The sequence below is a fragment of the Mastigoproctus giganteus genome, chromosome 5 (assembly GCF_048544385.1).
Source record: "Mastigoproctus giganteus isolate SK-2022 chromosome 5, ASM4854438v1, whole genome shotgun sequence".
NCBI lineage: Eukaryota > Metazoa > Arthropoda > Arachnida > Uropygi > Thelyphonidae > Mastigoproctus > Mastigoproctus giganteus.
In genome coordinates, this window is record NC_143579.1 from 116,370,968 (window position 1) to 116,389,224 (window position 18,257).

The 18,257-nt window shown below is 36.9% G+C and overlaps 1 protein-coding gene across 5 annotated transcripts in view; it reads right to left on the minus strand.

Annotated features, from left to right (window-relative positions):
• Positions 1-18,257, minus strand: part of LOC150085655 (catenin alpha-like) — a 499,984-nt gene that overhangs the window by 342,437 nt on the left and 139,290 nt on the right. For all 5 annotated transcript variants that reach the window (XM_090374159.1, XM_090374158.1, XM_090374157.1 and 2 more), the window contains 2 exons: positions 11,779-11,898; positions 7,063-7,152 (listed from right to left, as the gene is read on the minus strand). In XM_090374159.1, the coding sequence (XP_090230285.1) occupies positions 7,063-7,152; positions 11,779-11,898 (210 nt within the window). The remainder of the gene's footprint in view (positions 1-7,062; positions 7,153-11,778; positions 11,899-18,257) is intronic.

An 18,257-nucleotide genomic window follows, 5' to 3' on the forward strand; every position in this document is an offset into this window, starting at 1 on the left:
GTCTACCACTAGTTAGGGTTGTTATCACGGGGAAGTGATCGCTTCCATATGGATTTTCTTCTACCTCCCAAGTTAGTGAAGGAAGGAGAGAAGGGGAGCAGATAGAAAGATCAATGGCAGAGAATGTACGGGTAGGCATGTGGAAGAAGGTGTTTGTTCCCACATTTAAGAGGGAGAGGTCATTGTCAGTGAGCATATGCTCTATGACTCGTCCCCTTCCATTGGTGTTAGTACTACCCCACAGAGTGTTATGTCCATTGAAATCCCCAAGAATTAAACATGGGGAAGGCAACTGCTTGATAACATCATTAAGGTCTGTCTGGGGGATGTCTATCCCAGGTGGCAAATAGACAGAGCAGACAGTTAATAAGAACCCCACTGAAAGTCTAATTGCTACAGCCTCAATGTTAGTTTTAAGCTGCAAAGGCAGAAATGGGATCTGGTTGCCAATGAGGATTGCGACTCCTCCGTGAGCAGAACCATCCACAATTCTATCCTTACGAATGATGCTAATGTTATGCATAGTGGGGTCATCATTTGCCTTTAAATAAGTCTCCTGTATGCAAAAGCAAGCTGGTTTGTGCTTTTGCAGAGTGCCTTGATGTCATCAGTATTTTGCCGGAATCCACGAGAGTTCCACTGTAGGAATTTAGCCATTATTTTGGCTTGGTGGGTCCATCATGCGGCTTCCGAGGTGCTGAGGGCTTACCTTTTTCAGTTCTGGCTTTCTCCTTCCTGGGGAAGTATGGACGCTGTCCAGTGTCCATTTCCTCCTCAGCAAAGAGCTCCAAAACTGAGTCTTCTTGTACCTCCTTCTGCTCGACATCCATGTTTTCTTGAGTACTAGGTGGTATTTCACCTTTCTTATTCTTTTCTTTTGCATTTGCTTTTGTTATTTGTGGAGCATTAGGAGGTATGGATATAGGAGTGGCAGCTGATTGGTCCTTCTGTGCAGGTTTTTGGGAGCTTAGAAGATAACATGCGATGGGAGTAAATGATTCTTTTGGGGGGACGGACATGTCCGTCTGAGTCCCAATGGAACACCTCCCTGCTACCTCCTGGGCGTAGGTAGGTTTTTTGATGTTGAGAGGTTTCACTGCTTTCCTTGCCTCCTGGTACGATATGTTTAGCTCTGCCTTCAGCCGTTGAATTTCTTTTTCTTCTTTCCACCTCTGGCATGCTCGTGAGTAGGCCGGGTGTTCGCCTTCACAGTTAATGCAGGTGGGTTTCGTGGCTGAACATGCTGTTGTTTCGTGGTCCTTTGCACCACATCGAGCACATGCAAGGACTCCACGGCAGGCCATTTGAGAATGTCCATATTTCTGGCATTTGAAACACCGTAAAGGGTTTGGAACATATGGACGCACTGGACAGTTGATGTAGCCAGCTTTAATCTCATCAGGAGGTTTGAGAGAGTTAAAAGTCAGGATAACAATTTTTCCATCCCTTCGCGCAGTGATTCTCTTGATGGCAGTAACTCCCTGTGGTTTTAATTTGGAGCAGATTTCCTCCTCGGTGACGTCTAGAAGGTCCCACTCTGAAATGACACCTCTCGATGAATTTAGTGTTCTGTGTGGTGTCACTGTTATGGGTATTCCTCCGATTGATGTTACTCAGAGTAGATGTTCAGAGATTGCCTGTCATTTTTTGTTTCAATCAAGAGGTCCCCAGAACGGAGCCTCTTAACTGACTTGGGTGTACCTGCTAACCCATCCAACCCTTTTTGTATAAAAAAGGGTGACATTTTACCAATCGGTGTTTTGTTGGTGGAATGCATTATTAAAAACCTTGGGACAGGCCCTGATGGTAGTTCGGTTCGCTGCCTCTTTGTAGCAATAATGCTATCTGCCTCTCCGTCATTATTTTCAGATAGGGACCGGGTTGGGGCCCCTGAAGGAATATGTTTATCAGGATTCATGAAGTTTTGAAGTGGTTCAGTGCCCGGGCTCCCCACCCACCACGGAGCCCAAATGGACGCCCATTACCAGGCATGCAATAAATGCGCTCGGGAGTGAAATGCCAGGGCTACCCAGACACTATACCCACACCGCCACCAGCCTGAATCCCGTCCCTCGGACCATGAGGGTAGGGGCGTGGCATTGACACGGTTGACCCTCGCAGGCGAGCCTACTAGCCGATTGATCCTAGCCGGGCCTTCCAGGACCACCCGTCTTGTCGAAGCAGGGGCCAAAGTGGTGTATTGAAGCTGGGCCCCTCGACCACCAGGATCCCCCTTTCCGAATTTCCACGGGTCGCAGCGCACGGCAAACACGCCGGATTCCATTGATGTAAGCCTGGAACCTGGGCTGTGGGCGTTGGATCCCAGTGATGCTAGTCTGGAAGTCCAGCAGCGTCACTGGGAGGTCCCCTCACCACGTACAGGTGCCCACGTCGAGGGGGAATATTATGTGGGTTTTGTACTTTTGGCATATCAGGGATATAGCAGCAATATTTTTATTAGTTATTCCCAAGTTACGCAAATCTCATCTTTCATAAGAAGTCCTGGAACGTATCTCTTATGTATGTCTGGGTCTTGCTGTATTTTGGATTAACCAGGAAATCGATTATCCAGGAATATTTTTTTACCATCCATCCTGGAAATTCGAGAGTCTACTGTATTTCCTGCTCATGAGATAAAAAAATTGAATAAATAATTCCATCCGTAGCTAGGTGGGAAGGAGCAGCAGTGCGTAGCACACGCTTCTTGATTAGACCGGGGTTCGAGCCCATCACCACCAAATACGGAGGAAGTGGAAAGGTCAGGGAATGACCACCACATATCCCGGAGCAATATGGCCTTAGTTGCTGATGCTCCTAAAAAACCAAATAATAAACAATAACAAACCATTTACATGTTCGTCGAACATTTCTTTTTTGCTTCAACCAAAATCAGTGCAATAGATACGAGTGCTGCATAAGCATTTAAGGAAATTCCGACTTACGTAAAATTCGACTTAGAGTTCCAAGGAATGAAACCCTTACATAAGTCGACGAGTGGCTGTATCTGGTCGGTGGCACTATATGCAGCAGAGACACGGATTCTAACAAAGAGAGACAAAAAGAGACTTGAGGCCTTCGAGATGTAGTGCTTGCGCAGGATGGAAAAAATTAAATGGACTGAAAAAGTGTTAAATGTGGAAGTATTAAGACGTGTCCAAGAGCAAAGGAAAATTTTAGGTAGAATAACATCAACTAGACTAAAATAGGTGAGCCACATGATTCCACCTGGTGGATTGCTTCTGGATGCAATGGAGGGGAAATGCCCTAGGGGGTAGACCAAAAAAAGACCATCACAGGATGTTGTTGGATGAAGCAGGACTTCAAAACTTTGAGGAACTAAACCAAATGGCGCAAGAGAAACAAAGATGGCGACAGCTCATCAGAGGAACAGACCATTCACAAGACTGAATGATGATGATGATGATATTCAAACATGAAAATGCAGGATCGTGTATGAAATTGCTAAGCCTAACTATTATTACCAAGTTGAAATTTAATCCTTTCAAACGGTTCATGTACTTCATCCACATTGCTAAAACTCCCGATACATTTCAAAAAATGTGTTTGCTTTGATTTTTCTACTGAAGGTCCGAAAAATTTCAATTAGTTATCAGGTATAAGGAAATATGGAAGATAAAGTATGAAATGCTACTACACAACTGTTTGTTCATAACAGTCATGAGAAAATTAAAATTAAAGTTTGTGCTACTCACAAGAATTAGTTTTAAAAAACTTTAAAAACAATTCTGTCACAGCACTTTTCCATTATGCATATTTCATCTTGTAACAAAATTTCAAGGGAAAAAAAAAAAGTTCAGTAGCAGCCACATTAAACTCCAAAAACTGGTGCAAAACTGAAACCTTTGCAGTCACTTATTTCGGCATAAATCAGGGAAGGGGAGATAGTACACACTCCTCACAAGGAATTGTTTTCTTGAGGAAAGATTATTACAACTACTAACAAAATTTCAAAGAAATTTATCTGTTGGCAACTACATTGATTACTGATTGAAAAATAAAATAACTAATGTCAAATAGAAGGCACCTCATTTGCACCATTTTGCATACATCTTATATTGATTATATTAATACATTAATACATTGCAAGAGGGATAAAAGCATGCCCTACTCATAATGGATTTGTTTTCTGAAATTCATATTGTTATAACTTCTTTCTTTCATATGTATTTGAGCTCATAATGAAATGTATTTCACCTCATCCCCTCTAATACAATATCTAATTCTTCCTTAAATTTATTCAAACTACCCACATGCACAACATCAGATGATAGTTTATTCTAATAATCAATTACTCTTTGAATGAAAGCAAATTTGCACACATCTATCACAAAGTCATCTTTTTCAATTTAAAATTGTCCCCTCCCCTTGTGCTGTCCGAGAGAAAGAGTAAGAAATTAGTTTCCAAGTGCTGCAAATTGTAGAACCAAAATCCTTTGTGGTAAGAATATCCCTTTGCATTCATGACAAATTTGACTACTCACCTCTACACCATTCCAAGAGATCCACATCTGCATGGAGTATTCAAGATGTGGCCTAATCATTGCCTTATACAATGTGATAATAACCTCCTTGTCCCTGCTGAAAAAGTTCCTGTACATCACTGACAAAGTCCTAGAGACCACTCTTCGGGGCCTGTCTGCACAGCTCAGAGAACTTCATGTCAGACCCATAGATCTCTTTTGTTTTAACACAACCTTAGTGTGATACCACCTAATTGGTACATTATGCTAGGATTAATAAGAAATGCAATGTACTGCTCATATGCAGTACCTTGCATTTACCAATGTTAAACCTCATATGCCACTTTTCAACCCATCTACCTAAAGTTTTCTAGGAAGCAGTATGCCTTGATTCTCGTCATTAACCACACTGCTAAACTTTGTATCATCTACAAACTTATGTGCCCTCATCAATACCATTAATAAATATTTTAAACAGTAAGAGACCCAGCACTTAACTCTGGGAGACTCCAATAATAATATTAGTCCAAAAAAGAGCGGTACAGTTAGTCCTTGTATAACACTTGTTTACACTACACGAATTCGATCATACACGATTTATAAATAGGGGAACGATATCGTATATAACACGAACCGAATTTGCTTATGCATGATTCGCCTTTGTGTTTACAAGAAATAACAGTCGAAGGCAGAATCACCCCAACTGAATGCAACATGATAGCAATGAAGAGAAGATTCTGAAAATGTATTTATGTTTTTTATATCAGTGAAGGGGATAGCAACGAAGAGAAGATTCTGAAAACGTATTTATGTTTTTTATATCCGTGAGGGGGATAGCAATGAAGAGAAGATTCTGAAAATGTATTTGTTTTTTATATCAGTGAAGGGAAAATGCTTTTCGTCATAATAACGTAAAAACCAACACAATTCCAGCTATCGGTATTATCTGCAATTAGATCGAGTTTATTACCAGTTTATAACAGATTCCACTAGCAGAAATGCAGCTGGAAATAGTTTTTATTGTTTTATGGTAGTAACCCCCAGAAATGTGCTTTAGTAAAATGTGAGCTAGTGAGGTGTTAGTGTGTCTGCCTTTACGGTGTTGTTTATTCAGTTGCTACACGCGCACAGCTTTGTTTATGTGTATCGAGCATGCCTCCTCATTTTGTAATTGTGCTTTATTCCCTAAAAATGAGTAAAATACTTAAAAGGTGTGAAAAGGAAGCATCCTGGTGAAGACACTAGATTCAGAGAGAAAAAGAAAAGCAATATCGATAAACAGATACGGACTGGGTCAAAAATTCTTACCCGGGAAAATTTGTAGTGGCCTCATACTAGCGTTTATGGCCAAAAGCACACCGGCCTCCGGCCCACTGGGATTTCCCCAGTAAGGTTTATGGCCAGTCTGTCTCTGATAGAGAAAAAATATGAAATTTTGAAACACTTTGAGCGAAATTAAGACCACGTGATTTGCACGTGCTACTGGCCTAAATGAGGCAACCAACTCTGAGAATTACAAAGAATGCAGAGAAAATAAAAACAACTTTCATAGCAGGAACAACTCAAAGTGTAATTAAAATCCATTAGATCAAGACACAAGAATTGTAAGAGATGGAACGGCTGTCATCTGTTTCGATAGAAAATCAAACAAAAAAAAGTTTGCTTGCAATAGAAGCAAAAGCATTAGCAATATTTTATTACGTAATAGTCGTAATAAAATACGTATTTTATTATGATTATTTATTGTGTTTGGTAATGTTTTGATTACAAATGTGTATTCAATCTTGGGTGGTCGGCACCTAACCCTATTTTTCCCATAGGGCCTGTTATTTATATTGAACGATTTTGCATTGCACGAGGATTTCTAGGAACACAACTATCATGCTATACGAGGAATGACTGTACCTATTTATTAGGAAACAAAAACAGCAAACTTTACTCATAATGGATTGTTTTTTGAAAAATATATAACTACACATACTCCTCTCTCTTTTACGTTTATTTGATCTAATAATGAAACTTCAAAGATTATAATTTGGAAGCAGTGTTATGGACTGGCAGAACTGGTGTTAAATAGAAATCTTCATATCCATCTTACACTGCATGTAAACTATACAAAAGCATATGCTAGTTTCTCATAACAGAATATTTTTTTAAATTTCTATTGTTACAAAATCTATTTGATATGTGTTTGACCTAATAAGAAAATTTCAAGGAAAATTTTCTATTGGAAACTGTAAACTTCCAAAAACCAGTGCCAAATTGAAATAAATGCAATTTTTTTTTTTTTTCATTACTATTGTGATTATTAATACGATATTTTTCTTTTGAAAACTAGACAATATTATTAACCAAGTAGAAAAACTGTTGAAGAAATTTTCATAAATGTCAATATGCTGTTGAGTTTTAAAATTAGGTTTTGTAGATATGTTGTGCAACAATTTTAACCAATTTAGGGTTAAAAAGTGGAAGAGGTTTTGTATCTGCAAAAAAGGATAGAAGCATACAGCAAAAATAAAACCATTCAAAAATTAGTTAAGCAATTCCAAGGAGCTATGAAAATAAGTTCTTATGTACTTGCCTTTGAAGCAGTTAAAAGCATCATGCTATTCTTCTTCAGAACTGCACGAGCAGCAGCCAAATCATCTCTGAGACGAGGATCTTTAAGTTCCTGAAAGTGAACTTTATTATTTTGATTTCAAATTGCATTACAGAAAAAAAATATATATATAATTAAAAGATGTAATTTTTACTGTGTATATATTCAGATTAACATTTCTGATAACTATCTTTTTAATTTAATTGGTATTAGCAAAATGATGCAAGAAAATGTTTACACAGCACTCAGCCAAAAGACGTTTCAAAGTTGGATATATCTGTTTTCTCAACTTTAGCTCTAGATTCGGGTGCAGATTATGTTTATACAGAAATGAATTCTTATCGTTTTCTGCGAGGAGATTAAAAAAAAAAAACACTTTTGTTCCCATATAATTTATTTATTGCTCTTTGTAGCTGTGCACATGTGCTGGGAATGACAGAAGATGATGACGTCAGTCAGGGACTCACATCTGGTGATTATGGGCTTGGCACACCCAGGGTCCTGAGATGGATATCATCATTCTTCTCTTTCTTGGTGATTTCCCTTCTCTCTCTCTCTCTCTCTCTCTCTCTCTCTCTCTCTCTCTCTCTCTCTCTCTCTCTCTCTCTCAGGGTAACACAGAATTTTTTTTTTAGCTGATACAGAATAAGCCTCGGGTTTCCTTGCAGCATATGGCTAATAATAATAATAATAAAATTAAAATAAAGTGCTACTATTTTAGGGAGCTTTGCTATCATGTTGATTTGAAACAGTCCTATTTCAAACTCAGAGAGCCAACTTTTCTTCTTCCTCATTTATCTCTTCAACTTCTGTTTTCTGGAACAATGTTTCACGCATATTTCCTGAAAATTATGATCTACGGAAATTCAAGTCTAATGTCAACAAGTATCTTCTTTCATATTCTTGACTTTCAACCAACACGTGGTACTAAGTACTATGGGTTATAGCACCGTTTATATTTGGAATTTATACAATAAAATAAAAACTCCATGAAAACTCCGGCCATATCAAAGGTAAATTCTTGCAGAGCACAAGGATACTCACACTTCTACAGAAACAAGGCAGGGCTCAAATATTTGAGGAAAACTTACACAAGCATGATGCAGATCTACTGACAACGAAACAGATTTATTAATGGATCCAGAAATGAAACAGGAATCCAAGCAATAGAAGCACCAGGAAGATCACAGCCACCAATTTTAGGATATGAAAGAAATCTGTTTGAGAGATTACAAGTCACATAATAAACCAATCACTGGCAATGCCTATCCTGCTGTTCTCAAAAATTTAAGACAGGCCTTAACCCAACGGTGGCTGCACCACAATTAGTGGCAACGGAGGTTGTGCTAATCCCATCAGGTAAACTAAGTTTTTATTTTTAATAAGAAAATTAAATATTTAAAAAATGCTTTGTTTTTTACACATTATTTTAAAAAAATAGTAATTCTACTGGGAAAAGAAAATTACATCCATAAAATATAAGCACAAGGTGATAGCACAAGACTTAGAAGATGCTAAGTATGCATGTCGTCAATTGTTTGAGGAATATAAACAATGGGGTCTAAAAATCAATTTTAGCAAGACTGAAATGTTGTCTTCAGGGCCAGGATACGTTTTAAATATTGCAGGTTTTAAAATCAAACAAGTCGATAAATTCAAATATTTGGGATCAATCTTACAAAGTGATGGATCATCCCAAGCGATCAATAAGAGAATTACAGACGGCAGAAAGGCTATCGGCATGTTAAACTCTGTTCTGTGGAGCAAAAATATACTAAATAAAACAAAGAAACTTATATTTCAAATGATTGTACAAAGTCTTCTATTGTATGGAGCGGAAACCTGGACATTGAATAGGCAAGCGGAAAACAAATTGCTCTCCACAGAAATGATTTTTGGAGGCGCTCAGCAGGAACTTCTAGAAGAGACAGAAAATGGAATAAAGACATAAGGGAAAAAATGGAAGTGAAAAAGACTATTATTGACACCATCAAAGAAAAGTATCTAACATGGTATGGACATGTAAAACGGATGCAAGAAAACAGATATCCAAAGGCTATTCTGGAATGGATACCTCCTGGAAGAAGGAGAGGAGGAAGACCTAGGAGGACATGGAGGGATGGAGTACGGGAGTGCATGATAGCTTAACCGACCAAGACACCTTGAACCTCACTTTATGGCGGGAAAAAATTCCTAACAAGAAATAACTTGTAGGCTGAGGAAACCCATTGTAAATGGAAACACTCCTCTTGAAGAAGAAAATATAAGCATGAAATTAATAGCCTGTTCCATTTTCCAGTACACACAATGGTTATTAATGCGAAAGTTGAAATTTACATGTGCATCTTATTTCTGCTTATATATTATATAAGAATATAGAAATAGATAGAATTTTATCAATTATCTTTAAAATAAAAACTAAATAAATAAAAAAAGTTATAGCCATAAAATAAACAGAAATATACTGGGAACTTATATTTCAGAAATCATTTAGCATGCAAAGTGGCAGAAGTGGCAGTGATCATCCCCCAGTTTAGTGCAATGGGGTGACACCACCCTGGTCAGGTTACCGACTTTATATATATATATATATGGAAGTTTTAGATCTTTTGAATTCTGCTTGCAGTAACACCAATATATAATCTTTTCTTAATTGATTTCTGTACTTTTTTCTATTTTTTAATAAGAATATTAAATATTTATAAATGGTGTATTTTTTACGCATTATTTTTAGAAATGCAAAAAAGTATATATTAATTATTGACGATAAAAAAAAAAAAAAAAAAAAGTTAACCATAAAATACACATAAAATTAATAGTTTCTTTCATTTTCCAGTACAGACAATGGTTTATTTTTTTAAGAGCATGAAATTAATTTTGTTCTTTCACATATATATTTTACATATTACATACAGATAAGCAGAAATTTTAATTCTGCTTAAAATTAAGAAAAAGGAGGTAGTAGAATATAAGAATAAAACTATTAGGCACTTTGATTTGAGTTGATAAAATCATTCAGCAAGCAAAAATTCAAATTTCCACATGCACACATTTCTGCCTATATAAATTGTAATTATGCATGCAGGCTTTTCCCCTACTTGGTATTTGTTTAGAAGATATTATCCATAATATATATATTAAGAAATTATGTAATAAATGAAATACAAAATGATTAGAATCTGATTTGCAAAAGAAAAGGATTGTTTTTTCACCAAGTGAAGTGATCTTCACAAAAATAACTACAAGAATTACAGTAGAAAAAGCAAACTTTTCCAAAGTTCTAATGTGTTTTTCAATCACACCTTTTCAGGTAATTATTCTGAGAAGATTTAAAATATTCCTCCCAAGACAACTCCTTATTTAAAAATTCAGAAGTTAAGAAAGATAAGAGCAGAGTATGATTGGTGTTTCCGTGAAATAGAACAGCATGGATACTACATTTTTTTCAATCCAGTAGATTTTATTTGTCATTACCTACAGAAATAAAACAGATTAAACCAGGATTAAACTAATAAAGCTACATTTTTCTAGAAAACAGAATGGTGGTTACTCGTATCAAACAAAAAATGGGTGCATCACCTGTCAGGAGATACACGCATGAGTTAAAAACTGGCGTGCGGCACCTCTCTGGTGCTTTCATGCAATTACTCTGTAAAAGACAAAATATCACTTCAAAAACCTGAGTAAGACTAGATGTATATTTAGGAGGGCAGAGAAATTTCGGTCCATCAGAGGAAGTATCAGTCTTCAAGGATGGGGTAGAAAGCACAAAACTTTTTCTCACAAGCCATCTGACACGTTGAGACAACCACTCTGGGATATTAAAACAGTTGAAGCTGTTTGAGCAGGGCAAAGTTTCTCAAACTGGAAGGTGGAATGCAATGTGCTATCATCAGCAAGACTATGGACAGGATTTCCAGTCAATGGAATAAGGCCATTAATATATGAGAAAAAGAGTGAGAGGAACAGAGAAGAGAGAAATTTACATCAGGTGTCATGCTATTGTTATTTTGGATTTTAGGAGCATTAGCAACTAAGGCCATATTGCTCCAGGGATATACGGTGGTCATTCCCTGTAGTATCTTTCCACATCTTCCGTATTTGGCGGGCACGGGCTCGAACCCTGGTCTAATCAAGAAGCGTATGCTACGCAATGCTGCTCCTGCCCACCTGGCTACAGAGGTGCCCCCAGGTGTCATGCTCCATCATGACAATGCACCTCTACACAAGTGCCATAAAACAATTGCCTCTCTGTCAGGTTATAGATTCCAAGAGTAAAACCATCTTGACCTACAACCCAGAACTGTTATCTGATGATTATTTCCTCTTGAAAAATCTTAAGAAACTCCTGTGTGAGCAATGATTTTTATTGCAAATGTGAAATATAACCTGACAATGTAAAGCATTCAAGCTTTTTCAAATAATAAAAATTACTTTTCGTCAATTCATAATATGGTTGTTGTTTTTTGGTTTTTAGGAGCATTAGCAACTAAGACCATATTGCTCCGGGATATGCGGTGGTCATTCCCTGACCTTTCCGCATCTTCCGTATTTGGTGGTGACGGGCTCTAACCCTGGTCTAATCAAGAAGAATGTGACACGCACTACTGCTCCTTCCCACCTGGCTGCGGAGGCACCTCATAATATGGTATATCCCTCATTAAAAAAAAAAATGAATAAGAAAGAAATAAAACTTACGGCTTGTCGTTTAGCTGCTTGCTGAATAAGTTCTGCAGTATTTTTGCCAAAGTCATAGAAAGACTTCATAAGTTCAGATTGGCTTGATGCATTCTTGACCTTGTCTAAGTCATCTTCAACCTATATGTCAAAAAAAAAATTATATAAATATAAACACAGTTCAACACATGTACTAGGCTACTGACAACAGCCTTCATTAATTTATAAAGAGAAAAAAATACATTATTATGAATCCAAATCACTTAAACCCACAAATATTTACACTTGCCCAATTTCACTACTCCTCAGTAAAGTGTAAAAATGTAAAAGGGTAATGAAAAAACAATGAACTAACAGCCATATTAATAAAATAATGGTTTGAAATTCATTTATTAGGTGTAGAATTTGTAACCACACCTTTTACTCGGTTTATCGGTGATCAGTATAACTACTATTCATTTCAAAAAACAATAGTGTTGAAATTCATTAGTTCAGTGTGCACTAATCAGATTTATTACAAGATCAATGTTGTTGAAAGAAGCTTAAAGACACAATGGAAGCCAGGGACAAAATGTGTCTTCCAGAAATTCATTTGAAAACATGCATATCAATGGTAGTTAAATGCAAGCATAAAGGTTTACCCATTATAGTAAGCATAAAGACTTACCTGTCACGGGAAGAGTAAACGCTGCAAAGTTGGCTGTATTTCCAAAGATGCAGCAATTGTGGAGGGCCCTGTAAGTTGGAAAGAAGGTACTAGACCTGATATTTGAATATGAACAGTCAATTAAGGTAATTTGAACGGTGATCTGTGTTCTAACGAAGTACACTGAGGAAGACTTTTAGTCAAGTAAATGGAGATATGTTGCCAATGCACAATCGTGTTACTATAATTCCTCTCACTGGTTTCAGCAGGAACAAAATATCCGCAATTATTTCATTTTTAATTTTCTGGAATTTGTTGCCAGTTTGTTCTCTCTATATCTGTGTCGCCATTCAACATTCCATGTTTTCTGGATGTAGCTCTTAAAATCCACATGAAGAACGAGAGAAAAATAAGATTGAGATAAAGGTTCAGATCATTTTTTGGAAAATCTGCACTTTCTTTTCCAAGAATACTAGTGTCTTGGTATCCAGAAAAAAATGATTTTATTACAATGTCTTTACAGTGGAGCCAACATCAGATGTCTCTTTCGATACAAGATGAAGATTATTTTGAACGGATGCTACTGCACTAGGGTAATGTATATAAATTATGGAAAGGCCATGGGCAAATTTAAGACAAGGCCTCAGGGAAAAGATGTTTATCTGCAGAGATCCATAACAAGAGAAGACGGAGGCAAATGATCAAATCTTTCCACTGTACAATCTACACTTTTTCTTAGAATATCAGAGTGTCTTGGTATCCAGCAGGAAATTATTTCCTTAGCAGATGTCTTTCAATACCAGATGAGAAGGAAGATCCTTTTTTAAAGATACTACTGCACTAGGGAAATCTATATAAATTATGGCAGGCCACAAGGAAAGCCAGCAGGTTTTAATCTAGGCTAGCTGTATTGCAAATATCTCAGCCATCATTATGGTATGTTCCAACAGCTGCTACCCCCACATGATGCTCATATTTCATGTCATCCACACTGGAAGCTTTAAGTTACCAAGATATTCTTACTCCAACAGTAAGGATCCTCCTAAAGAGTAAGGTATATCAATTCCTAATGAATGCTACTCACTTCCAAGTTCCACTTAAACGATACTTCTTTCAAGTGAAATCCCATGGGCTCGGGCTCACTATGATTGGTCTCATAAAAAGGAAGCCAGTGAGGGTCACAGAGATAGTACCAAACTGGAAAAGCTGACAAGTTAACTGCATATAGATATAGTACTTTCCTTATTATCCTCAATATACAACTTTGCCTGTAGCAAGTTCCACAGGTTCTATAAGCTGTACTTTCCAAAGAGTACTTTCTGGATGGCAATAAGACAAAATACTTTCCCTTTTACCAAAATCTGATTAATGCTTTATACATATGTAGTACTCAGCCCATGTTCTGTACCCATAATGTAGCTAATATTGACTGGAGAATATGCTGAGTTTCTGTAATCAGTTAGTTCAAAAATATGTAACACAAGCCCAAAACACAACTATTATTCATTAAGTTTAGTTTAGGAAAATTTATTATTCATTATTAAATACAAAAGAGCTGATGGTATTTAAAACCAGGATAATATTATTCTTTATTAAAAGTTCAGGATCAAGATGGAATGTTTATTATTTGAAGAAGCAATAGCAATGGATTTTTGCTCAGAATTTTTAGTGAATATTTCAGTGTCCGGCATTCAAACTTGGAGTTGGCCTTTCTATGATGGTGGTTTTCAATCTTATTTTTTATTTTATTTATTTATTATTATTTTCTTTTTAAGTAAAGGAAAACTTCCAAATGGGTAAGAAATTGGTAGAAAAACAAATACAGTGTTCTATATTAAGCAACCATCATTTATTAAGCATTTGTAAAGAAAAAAAACCTATTATTCATATCTTTCCTGTAAAGGATATGAATAATGGATTGTGAAAAGTGCCTATCCAATAACAATTTGAACTTTATCAGAGTATTCACCTCGACTACTGTAGTAAGCATCCATGCCATCTACAACATGCTCCCCAAAGACAAATTTCAGGAGATCCCAACCTTCCGTCACCCATCAAAATTTTATATTTGTTCCCACTGTTTCGTCTCTCTTGTAAGGGAAAATACACCTGCTTCATTCATTTTATTATCCCATTTAGAGCTTTATATACCTCTATCAGGGCTGACACGGTTTGTAGGACACAAATTCTAAGCCATTTTTCATATGGACACAATTAATACACCATCACCAATCTAGTTGCCCTTCTTTCAAACATTTTTAAAAGTTCTATGTCTTTCTTCAAGTGTGGTCTCTAACCCTTTTTTTCAGTATTGGTAATACTGGCAAATGATAAAAAAATAATAATAATAATAATAAAAAAAGGCAAGCTTATATTCAATTAATATACCATCACCAATCTAGCTGCCCTTCTTTCAAACATTTCTAAAAGTTTTGTCTTTCTTTAAGTGTGATTCCCAACCCTTTTTTAGTATTGGTAATACTGGCAAATGATAAAAAAAAAAAAATAATAATAATAATAAAAAAAGGCAAGCTTATACAGTACCAGCCAAAAAAAAAAAAAAAAAATCCCATTTCAACTATCCATCCCCCTCCCGCATTCTCTAGTTTTTCTTTGATTTTATCCACACTATCCACTTCTATATCAGATGGAAGTTTGTTCCAACAATCAACCACCTGCTGGCTAAAGGGAACCTCCACATATCTATTCTGCAACCAGCTATTCTGAATTTTAATTTATGCCCCTCGTGGGTATAGTCTGAACAAGAGGAAGGATCCCACCACCACTGAGCACAATCAATTCAAAGCCTTAAACACCTCAATCAGATCACCTCGAAGTGCCTAATCTCCAGACACTGCATTTTCAGAACTGAAACTTTTCATGGTAAAAGGATTCCCTTGCTCCCCTCACCAATCTCATTGCCCTTTTCTGTACCAGCTCCAGCAATGCTCTTCATCCTTCCTAAAATGGGGCCTCAAGAACTGTATGCAGTACTCAAGATGTGGCCTCACCATTGCCTTATACAATGGAATAATAACCTCCTTATCCCTGCTAGCAAAATTCTTGTTATTTCATTGACAAAACCCCATGTGCTGTCCTGTCTCCACTGCTCAGAGAACTCTATATCTGGCTGCACAATTACCCCAGCGTCTTTTTCATTTTCCACTACCCTTAGTGTAGTACCACATGTGTAAATCTGGGATTACTGTTACACATATGCAGTACTTTGCATTTGTCAATGATAAACCTCAATTGCCATTCCTTGGCCCATCTGCCTAATTTTTCTATGTCTTGTTGCATCAGCATACCTTCATTACTGTCACAAACGACCCTGCTTAATTTATATCATGTACAACATTCACATTAAGCCTGATATATACCTTCATTAACAATGGACCCAGCACCAAACCCTGGGGAACTGCATTAATAAGATTATTCCATGAAGAGCTAGTAACAACTGTGCCTTCTCCCACTCAACCATTCCTTTGTCCATAGCAGAACTTGTCCTTAACGCCACACTGCTCAAATTTGTACAGTAGTTTATTATAAGCAACAGTATCAAAGCTTTCCTGACATCGGAATATATGAAATCAAATTTATTTTTTGCATTTAGTTCTTTGTGACTGCATCACGGTATCCAATCAAATTGGTCCGCCAAGGTAACACATTGACAAACCCATTCTGTACCTGAAGTATAAATGAACATACCTAAACATAATATTCTAAATGCCAGAACATAATATTTTGAATGCAGTATGATTATCATCTTACACAAAGACACAAAATCCAACCCCAGTTCCGAACAAAATGGACACATGTGAGGTGGTAACATTGCATTTTTGTACTGGCTAATGGGGCTCTGGAAAAGCTGTGACAGGCCCAGCAAGCTGACAGTGGGTAACAAGTGCTACAAAAAACCAGAAGAGTCAAAGCTGAAAACAGTCAAACCAGAAGACTGAAAATAACGGAAAACAACATAGCTTGGACACTGGACTGCATATTGGAACCCTGAATATACTTTCTTTAACAGACAAGATGGATGAGTTAACTAATATAATGAAGGAAAGGAAATTGGACCTTTTGGGTTTGAGTGAGACTAAGTGGAAGAAAGAGAGAAACAAGTATATAAGAGACGGATTTACATTACATTGGAAGGGTGCAGACGACAAATCCAGGAATGGAGTTAAGTTAAGCAAGGAGATAAATGCAAGAAATAAAGAGATGGAAGGAATTAGCGAACAAATGACTCACATTTGAATGTGAAGGGACAAATTTGACTCTGGTGCAAGTTTATGCTCCCCAACAACGAGCAGAAGACAGCAAGAAGATCAAATTTGAGGAGCAGTTGGAAAGTGTCGATCCCGGGAAAGACTGGTAATTATGGGACATTTAAATGCACACATATGGAGAGAAAGAATAGGGTTGGAGAGTGATTGGAACTTACAGATATGGACAAAAAAATAAAGGCCAAAGGCTGGTGGATCTGTGCTTGCAAAATGGATTAAAAATAAGTAATACTTGTTTGACAAGAAGCTAAGCCATAAGATAACGAGATACAGCTGGGATGGAAGATATAAAACAGTAATAGATTATTTTATCATCGATAGAATATCAAGTAGGAAGGTGCAGATGTAAAAGTTATACCCTCAGTAAGTATGGACAGTAACCACAGACTGCTGTTGGCCAAATGATGTAACCAAGGGGTCAGGAGTACAAGTGCAGTAACATGCTCTTTGAGTGGACCGGGGTTCAAGCCAGTGACTGCTAAATATGATTAACATTTGTATTGATTGATTTATTGTAAACTCCACTAACATGGTGGTCGTGCCAGAGTATAAACAAGAATTTTTTTTTTTTTTTTTAATTTAAGAATTTAAAATAAAGAGCAGAAATTGCAGAATCAAGCAATTCTGCAATTAGGTAAGAGATTCTGAATGTAATCCTCTCTTATCAAGAGATAAGAGAGAAGTTTGAAGAGAAGATCAAAGAGAGAGAGAGTACCAAGTACAATGACAGAAGATGTCAATGAGGAATGGGAAAGCTTTAAGAGGGTGATGGTACAAACTGCTGTACAGATGTGTGGGAGAACTGGAAGAATCAGAAAACAAAGAGAGCAACACACTGGTGGAATGACAGAATTAAAAGGACAGGGAAATTGAAGAATGATGCTGTCAAGAAATTTATGAAAACAAAATTGGAAGAGGCCAGAAAGGTATATAACGAGAAGAAAAAAGAAACAAAGAGAATTGTAAAAGAGGAAAATGACAAAAGTCGGATGGAGTTTACACAAAAATTCGAGGAGGATATTAATGATATATGGAATGTTGAGGAATAAGAAAAGGAACAATAAGGAACCAGGGTTCCTAGTTGATACAGGTGGATAATTAGTCACAGATGAAAAGGAAATCAGGAAACAGTGGAAGGACTATTTTACATCACTGTTTAATGCTAATGCCAATGGAAAGGAAGATGGTGTAAGAAAAGAATTCACAGTGGGAAAAGAGAGCCCAAAAGTTGGTCTTGGTGAAGTAAAAGAAGCAATGAAAAAGATGAAGAATGGAAAATCACCTGGAGTTTGAGTTACAAGTTGAAGTTATTAGGGCCACTGGCAACATTGGATTAAAATGGTTGTATGATATTATCAGCCTAGTTTGGAAAGAGAAAAGAATACCAGATGGTTGGACAAAGGAAATAATCATACCAATTTTTAAGAAAGAGACCAGAAGAGAATGTAACAACTATAAGGGAATCACTTTATTACGCCACTGTGCCAAAATTTTTGAGTGAATATTCAAGACAAGGTTAAGGAATAAAATAGAAGAGAATACGGGAAGAACAGTATGGATTTAGAAGA